Source organism: Rhinopithecus bieti, unplaced genomic scaffold (genome assembly GCF_001698545.2).
Source record: "Rhinopithecus bieti isolate Rb0 unplaced genomic scaffold, ASM169854v2 scaffold_39857, whole genome shotgun sequence".
NCBI lineage: Eukaryota > Metazoa > Chordata > Mammalia > Primates > Cercopithecidae > Rhinopithecus > Rhinopithecus bieti.
In genome coordinates this window covers 469,047-478,127 of record NW_016816641.1, presented here as the reverse complement: position 1 = coordinate 478,127, position 9,081 = coordinate 469,047, and the positions used below count along the sequence as shown (strand labels likewise).

General features: G+C 43.8%; 1 protein-coding gene across 7 annotated transcripts in view; it reads left to right on the top strand.

Moving 5' to 3' along the window:
* Positions 1–9,081, top strand: part of CRTC3 (CREB regulated transcription coactivator 3) — a 122,758-nt gene that overhangs the window by 87,678 nt on the left and 25,999 nt on the right. For 3 of the 7 annotated variants that reach the window (XM_017855000.1, XM_017854998.1, XM_017855004.1), the window contains 2 exons: positions 5,075–5,113; positions 8,733–8,818. In XM_017855000.1, coding sequence (XP_017710489.1) covers positions 5,075–5,113; positions 8,733–8,818 — 125 coding nt within the window. The remainder of the gene's footprint in view (positions 1–5,074; positions 5,114–8,732; positions 8,819–9,081) is intronic. The other 4 variants (XM_017855003.1, XM_017854999.1, XM_017855002.1 and 1 more) reach the window with 3 other exon arrangements.

Here is a 9,081-nt window from a genome sequence, read left to right as displayed (position 1 = left end):
AGCGGCGAGGTGGCGGGCGCCTGTAGTCCCAGCTACTCGGGAGGCTGAGGCAGGAGAATGGCGTGAACCCGGGAGGCGGAGCTTGCAGTGAGCTGAGATCCGGCCACTGCACTCCAGCCCGGGCGACAGAGCGAGACTCCATCTCAAAAAAAAAAAAAAAAAAAAGAAATCCTGGAGCAGGGTTCCTGCTTGAGAATCGTGATGATGGTCTCTCCTTTTCAAATCAGCAGTTAGAAATTGTTGGGCTACAATATTTGAAAACCATGGAGGGTAGGCTGGCCTCCAGCTCAGATGTCTGAACTGTGTGCCTGCTCCTGCAGTTGCCTTGCAAGTATAGCAGAACTCAGAAACACATCCTAATATGGATGTGTTTACATGGGAAAGCCAGTGTTTAAAATATTATTCAAGTCTCCAAGGATGGAAATTATTTCTGGAGAATTATATTTGTTGGTGGGAGCTATTTTAAATAGTTTCATGTATTTTCCTCCTGTATTTCATTAAAGTTTTCATTTTCTTTCCTTTTGGATTTTAAAATATCAACTAGCTTTGCAAAAGGTATTTCTTATAGGACCAACCAAATAAAGATTTAAAAAGTGATGGGAAAATATAATTGAAACCCAGAACTGGGTTCTATGTTAGAAGCAGTAATAGCTGTTCTTTCCCTGGGAATCTCTCCTGAGCAGAATGATGTAGCCACACTTTTTTGTTATTGTTGTTGTTGTTGCTGTTGCTGTGAGCCGATGATGAGAGCATCTGCTCATAGCTTAACTACATGAGCAGTAAGCTATGATACATTCATGAGTGGAGATTTGTGTCCCAAGAAAACAAAGCCTGATACATGTTGAGTAATTTTCATAATGGCTATTGAGTTGCATGACAATTAGGCATAAATGATAAGCAGTTGGTATAAATGACAGAAATAAATTTTTATGGAGCCAAACAAGATTTTTATAATTTATCTCTTTTTGTTTAATTATTCAGAATCTATAAAGAGGGCATGTTGGCCATTTCCCTGGCAGCATGTACAGCTTAATGACCATTGCACACATACATGCAGATAGGGAAGCACAGGATTCTCTGGGACACATGCCCTGTCCCATAGCCTAGGACTGTCCCCTAACACCCCTCCTGTCATCGGGCTTGTGGAGGAGGGGCTGGGGTGGTCCTCTTCCTTTTAGGGAGCAGTCTAGAGCTAAGGGGAGAAGAGTGTGTAATAGTTGTCTTCTCTGCATCCGGGGCTGTAGATGCTGAATATTGCCATCTTTGGGGACCACAGTACCCAACTCCTTAGGGTGGAGGGGCTTGGCATGCCTCGGACCCAGTGACCTTTCACCTGCCAATAAACTTTGACCTGCAGAGTTAAGGAGAAGGTTTACAATGCAAATAACCTTGAAAGATGTAAGCCTGTTAATTGCATGGATTGGACAGGGGTACAGTGGCAGGTACAAGCATCCCAGATCTGAAGAGGGGCAAAAAGAATTTCACCCGGGGACAAGAGGGCCCAGAACGGGGTGGCTGAAACACCAGAGGCCTCCTTTAGGACACTGGTTAAAGGGTCTTCTTCCCCTTGCCTTCCCTTCTACTTAGCAAATCAGGGCTGTGTGAGGAATTATTTTAGCTTTGCCAGGCATGGGAGCACACAGAAGGAACATGGTCTCGGTTCCCTTAGTTAGAAGAGACCAGCCCTTGGTGACTCTGAGGCTGTGAGGTTTCCTGGAACACAGATGCAGCCTTGGTCATCGCTGTCCTATCCCTGTGGGACTGATAAAATGAGTGTTCTGTTTCCAGATAGCCAGTCACAACTCATTCCTTTTTCTTTTTAACCCTTTATTTGTAGTGCCATCTTGTGGGTTTTTAATTTAGTAGTAAAAATCCAGGCTTGGATATTTTGATGATATGTTAGCTTGGTGCCAGTGTATCAGTCATTGCCACCAACACCCTTCTGGTCACCGCAGCCCAAACCCTGAGAGTTGCATCGAATTACTCCCATTCCCATGCCCCCACGCCCATTCAGTAGCCGAGTCCTGTTCATTTTATCCCCACAGCATGTCTCAAATCTGCCTCTGGTTTTCTGTCTTCACTGCCAGTATCCTACTTGGTTCCTGTTTGCCTTGGACTGTTGCATTGGTTCTCTCCTCAGCGTCCCTGCCTTAATAAGGCTTTCTCCTTTCAATCCACCTCCTACTCTGCTGCAAGAGCAGTCTCTGAAGCTTAGCTCTGATCATGTCACTTCTCTAACTGAAACCTTCCATCTCCCGCATCCTGCCAAATGACCAGCAGCCTCCTCCAGTCCAGCCCATCTCCCAGTCCTCCCACCATGTGCTGCAGCCACATTCTTCCATCTTCCTTCTCCTTCTTTTCCTTCCCCAACCACCCCCCACTCCTTCTCCTCTGCTGCTGCCACCGCCGCTGCCTCCTCCTCCTTCTCCTCGCACTGGGCATCCCCTTTCAGCTTTGCTTCCAGTTGTCTAAATCTTCCAGGTACTACAGCAAATTGGTTAGGGACATGAACGTTCTGAAGACACACAGGCCAGAGTTCTACTCCCAGAACTTACTAGCAGTGTGATCTTGGGAATGATAATAGCGCCTGCCTCACAGAGTTGCTGTGGGGATCACATGAGATCACCTGTGTAAAGTGCCTGGCACATAGTAAGTGAGCCGTCAGGTTGGTTGTTGGTTATCCTCTTCTTCATCATTATCCTTCAGTGAATGATGCCTCAGATACCACCTCCTCCATGAAGCCTTCCTTCTGTTCCAGTCTGAGAAGAGCATGCACTAATGGGGCTGTCACATGGGGTGTCTGTCAGCCACTCAGGCAGTTTCACATAGTAACCCTCAGTTGAGTCCTCCTGTTTCAGGGACTGGTCAGCCTTAGTAATTAAACCTTGAGTGATTGGTGTCTTGATGATGAAGAGATGCTTCAACACGCCATACCAGATTGCTATGTAAAAACTAGTTTTAAATTTTTAACAGGATAGTTACTTTTTAGTGATCAGAATGAAGTTCCCTGCCCTTTCTTAATATGAGGGTCTCAGGAAAGCCAGAATAGTAATCCAAAGCTCCTGTCCTTTTGATGGTGCTGGTTGTAGAGCCACAGCTTTTCTCTCTGCACACCTCAGTGTTCACCTGTTCCCACTGCCTGTCTTTATATGGGTTAAATGGCTGATTAAATAAGAATGGGCCAAAGGGCTGGGCGCGGTGGCTCACGCCTGTAATCCTAGCACTTTGGGAGGCCAAGGCGGGTGGATCAAGAGGACAGGAGATCGAGACCATCCTGACCAACACTGTGAAACCCCATCTCTACTAAAAAAAAAATACAAAAAATTAGATGGGCAAGGTGGCGGGAGCCTATAGTCCCAGCTACTCGGGAGGCTGAGGCAGGAGAATGGCGTGAACCCGGGAGGCGGAGCTTGCAGTGAGCCGAGATCGTGCCACTGCACTCCAGCCTGGGCCAAAGAGCTAGACTCTGTCTCAGAAAAAAAAAAAAAAAAAAGAATGGGCCAAGGACCTTCTGCAATAGTCTCCTGAGACGATGATTAAAAATGTAGGCCAGGCGCGGTAGCTTACACCTGTAATCCCAGCACTTTGGGAGGCTGAGGCTGGCAGATTACCTGAGGTCAGGAGGTTGAGACCAGCCTGGCTATCATGGTGAAACCCCATCTCTACCAAAAAATACAAAAATTAGCTGGGCCTGCTGGTATGTGCCTGTAATCCCAGCTACTGGGGAGGCTGAGGCAGGAGAATTGCTTGAACCCTGGAGGTGGAGGTTCCAGTGAGCCAAGATCACGCCACTGCACTCCAGCCTGGGTGACAAAGTGAGACTCTGTCTCAGGAAAAATAAAAAAATTTTAAAAATGTAGATTCCTTGGCCAATTCTCACACCTTCTGAATCAAAATCTTTGAGGGTTGGTCCAATCTGCATTTTAGCAGGCTTACCCAAGGGCTCTTTATGTGCTCTAGAATAAAGCTTTCAATCACTTACTTACATTCTGGTTCTGTGGGCCTGAAAGAAATTCTGTGTTTGTGTGTCTGCTTAATTCATCGGCCTTTTTGTACTCCTGGGGACTCTTCGTGTTGCCCCTGCCCCTGGGCTCTGTTAAAATTTTGTATCTTCTACCTGTGTTACAGAATGTGCTACTGTGTTACCATGATCTGTCTTCTCACCTACACTGTATCACCCAGCCCCACCTAGCACTTAATGTAGAAACTTATTAAATATGGGTTGAGTGAATGGTTATTAGACATTTCATTTAAATTGTATAGACTAATCAGGTTAACTTGTAGGTTAACCTTAGCCAAAAACTTATCTAAAATGTAAGTAAGCTATACTTAAATGCTTAGAACTTAATAATATATCCTGATTCTATACTGAAAAATATTTGATTGCTCTTAGGGGAATGCTAAGATATTACATTCTTGGCATGGTTCTTTAGTTTTAGCTTATAGGAATAGGAAATACTATACTTTGTCATCTGCAGTATAATTTATGGATTAAAAATACTTCATTCAGCCAGAGCTTATTCCAAGTCAAAGTTTTAAAACTTTGTGAATAGCTATCTTATGTACCCTTTAAATTAACTTAGACTCCAGATAAATTTTATTCTTAAAATAACTTCACTGCATGAGAAATATATATAATAGCGTACAGCATGGAACTTCGGATTTGTTCCTGTAGACACCCATGGTAAGTATCAAACAGTGATGCAGGCTTTTGAGTTACCTGCTCTTACCCCATGATAAAGCATTTGGAAGAGAATTTCCATCTATACTTCTTTACTTTGTGGTTTGAAAGAGATTCTCAGGTTTTGTAAAAATTGTTCTTTCAGGACAGAGACAGTAAGAAAATTTAAGACACAATTTTAAAGGAAAAAAAAGGAAACAAATTTAGTTTCAAATTAGCTCTGCCTATTTTTAGTATAAATGATAAAGCACCTTAAATGAAAATCAGTGTATCAAAAGTGCATTAGAATTTTCAAAATTCTATTTCAAATTATAAAGAGTTACTAGTTCATAAATTCATGAAAATGAAAGTGCCACATAAAAGCGTTTTCTTTTTTTCTTTTTCCTTTCCCAGTAGGTTTCTGTGATGGTGAGAATAATGGACATGGGGAAGGTATGAACTTATTTTAACTACCTATATCGGAGTGGGATGCTGAGTAGTGGATATAACCTTTCAATAGCTTTACTAATAAATATTCATGTTTTCAGGACTCCCCAGATGCTAACAACTGCTGATTGGCTTACTTTTCAGAGAGCCTTTAGAAAATTAAGGCTAGCCATGTTCAAGGCCAGGAGAAAGGAAATGTGTGGTTGCATTACAAAGGTTCCTTTTTGTCTAGGTCCCCACAGTCATAAGGTTAAGCAAGGAAGCAAAAGTTGTAATCACATGAAAATATGAATGAATTGGCCTGGCACGGTGGCTCATGCCTGTAATCTCAGCAGTTTGGGAGGCTGAGGCAGGTGGATCACTTGAGGTCAGGAGTTTGAGACCAGCCTGGCCAACATGGTGAAACCCTGTGTCTACTAAAAATACAAAAATTAGCCGGGTGTGGTGGCACGTGCCTGTGGTCCCAGATACCCGTGAGGCTGAGGCAGGAGAATCGCTTGAACCTGGGAGGTGGAGCTTGCAGTGAGTCGAGATCGCGCCACTGCACTCCAGCCTGGAGACCAAGTGAGACTCCGTCTCAAAAAAAAAAAAAAAAAAGAATGAACTGATCACTTAAACAATTAATTATTCCAGTGGTCTCTGCCCATTTAGAAAGTCTTCGTTGACAGATATAAATAAACAATGCCAGGAAAATGCATATTGGTTGTGAAATGAAAATGCAAACCTTTTACAAGATGCTGAGTTTCGTAAAGCCAAATAAAACAGTGTTGGAGATCTATGGAAATGACACTCAAAGCCATTGACAAATGAGGGTCTGACACAGTTCATTTATTCAGTTAGTACCAGGCATTGTTTTCTTTTCTCTAAATCTTTATAATCTGGAATTTAATTTTTACAATCTAAAAATAAACAACTAAATTAGGTTTATATGTCACAGAGGTGAGACTCGTGGGGGGCCTGATAAATGAGGAGCATCTTGCAAGAGGCACAGCTCTCTGTCATCATCCTGCATGCTCCTTTTCTGGGCAAGCCCTTTTAGGCCATGAATAAAATCACAAACAGTTAAAACATCAATAAACATCTAATCCATTAGAACAGAAATTAGTAAATGGCTTCAAGGTTGATTGCATTCCTTCAATGCTTTGAAGAATTCCTGACAAATCTTGGATATGAAAAGGGACTAAAAGCAATGAACTCTAAGAAAACAGTCCCCATTAAGGCCCTGGAGTCTGCCCTAACCGTGTTCTTACAACCAACCTCTTTGGAGAAGTAGCCTTGAGCTGTGTGATGCCACCTCACTCAGTCCTTCAAACTTTTCCCAGCATCTGACAGTACCTTTCAGGGCAATTTTTTTTTTTTTTTTTTGGAGACGGAGTCTCACTCTGTCACCAGGCTGGAGTGCAGTGGCGTTACCTCGGCTCACTGCAACCTCTGCCTCCTGGGTTCAAGCGATTCTCCTGCCTCAGCCTCCCGAGTAGCTGGGACTACAGATGCCCGCCACCACGCCCGGCTAATTTTGTGTGTGTGTTTTTAGTAGAGAAGGAGTTTCGCCACAGTGGCCAGGCTGGTCTCGAACTCCTGACCTCAGACGATCTGCGCACTTCCGCTTCCCAAAGTGCTGAGATTGCAGGCATGAGCTACCACACCCAGCCTTTCTGGGCAAATTTTATTCTTGACCTCTCATTGTATTGGTTTATGAAGGCCCTCAAAGCCCATTTTCCTTGTTTCCTAGTTTGCTGAGAGCCACCTGTAGCATCAGCATTTACCGGACACTGTTTTAAGCACCCACCAGTAGAGAAGAAAACAAAGGCTCTGCCCTCATGGAACTTACATTTCTGAAGCAGTTTATATTAATGATTAAGTCAGATAACATTTGAAGAAAATCAACAAGGATGTTGACAAAATATGCTCTTCAAAAGAGAGTGATGAGAATATCGGGATTAAGAGAGACATCTGGGGACATTGACCAAGCCTGGCCTGGTTTAGCAGAAATGACTGCTGTCCTGGTGGTATTGGGCAGGTTGCCTGAAGAGCATTGTATCCTCCCCTTACCATGCTGTCGAATAAGTTAGACCCCTACCCATACTTAAGTCATTTTAGAAGTCACAATTGCATTTATATCCTCAGTTTTATTAAATACAAGATAAACTTACTTTAGAGTTTTTGTTTCAAACTCTTTTCTCAATATTTACTAGGAAAGTTTGGGCCTTGTTTCGTGTGACTTCTTTCTGGGGTCCATTATTCTTGGGTACTCGGCCATCTTTTGTGGGGCTAAGACAGGATAGTCGTGACAGTCACACTGGAGCTTCTGTGGCCACTGGAACTCAACAGCATTCCTGGTTCTGAGTAGTCACCAGTGTCCCTAACTTGGAATCCCCTTCCTGACATCAGATCACTTAACTCCTGAAGGCTGGTCCTTGTTTTCTGGTCTCTTTCTGAGAATAAAAAGTATTTACTTGTTCTGTGACCCAGCATTCTTGTTTTACCTGGCACGACCGAGAGAGTTAAAGCGGAAAGCCCTGGAAGGGTCCCTTTATACAGGTTGTTTCATAGCATTAAAGAGCCAACAGCGGTCCAGCAGCTGCCCAGCCTCAGATCCTCTGGGTTGTTGGTTCCTCTTTGTCCCCCACTTCCATCCCACAACCAAGGAGCTTCACTGCCACCATGTCTTCCAGCTAATACTCCTCTTCTCCATACTTTCCCCATTTCATCTTTGTTGCAGGCTCTCTCCTCATCCCTCTTCTTCCGTTCTCTCCTTTGCCAAGCCTGCGGAGCCCTCCCTGCCCTGGCTTCAGTCGTCTCCTTTTACTTCCTACCATCCCCTTGACTCAGCCTACACTCCAGTTGAAAAGAGTTGCTCTACTCTTACCTTCCCCTCTCTTGGAATTCCCTTCTCCTGTGTCTCTAAAGGGCTCCCCCCAGTGCCCATCTCCAAAACCCTCCTGGCCTCTTCCCCTTCTGCAGTTCACCTCTCAGGAGCATCATACCCTCAGCTCTCTCGGGCTTCCACTCGTTTCTTCCTTCAGTGATGGTTATTTATGAGTTGCCCTTATCCACTGACTAGATTACAAATTCGTGAAAGGTTGAATCCATGTCTTACTTATTTCTGCAGTTCCCACGGTAGTGCCCAAAGTGCCTTCCCTAGTAGACAGTCCATGAAGAAGTCATTTTTGTGTGTTAAATAAGTCAAACATTTTATTTGTTAAATCAGTTTTTACAAAGATAATTTGTTCAGCCAAAGGTAGGTAGGATGGATGCTTTCTTTTTTTGTTGTTGTTTTTGTTTTTTTGAGACAGGGTCTTGTTCTGTTGCCCAGCCTGGAGTGCAGTGGCACAGTCATGGCTTAGTGCAGCCTCAGCCTCTCAGGCTCAAGCAGACCTCCCACCTCAGCCTCCTGAGTAGCTGGGACTACAGGTGTGAGCCGCCACACCCAGCTAATTTTTAAATTTTTTGTAGAGACAGGTCTCACTATGTTCCCCAGGCTTGTCTCAAATTCCTGGGCTCAAGCGATCCTCCTGCCTTGGCACCATAAAGTGCTAGGATTATAGGCGTGAGCTACCATGCCCGGCCCAGATTCCTGCCTTCTCATGCAATGACTGTGCTGCCTTTTTTTTTTCTCCTTTAGTAGCATCTTTCCCTGGTCCATTGAAAGAAGAGAATCTGTTAAATGTTCCGAAGCCACTGCCAAAACAACTGTGGGAGACCAAGGAGGTGGGTGAGCAGTACTCAGCTATGTTTGTTGTCACTGAATGTTTGTACTTTGAAGTCATCGAAAAATCTTGCAGAGGTGAAAACAAGAGGAACTAGGAGAAAAGGAGAAGATTTGTCTGAGGACAGAGATAAGAATATACAAGGGAATGACATTTCAAGTAAAAATTATCACACTTGTGTCAATGAATTAGTACATTGATCTCTTGGCTTCCTAATTTTCATATGAATTGACTTACTTAAAAAAAAAAAAAAAAAAAAAAAAA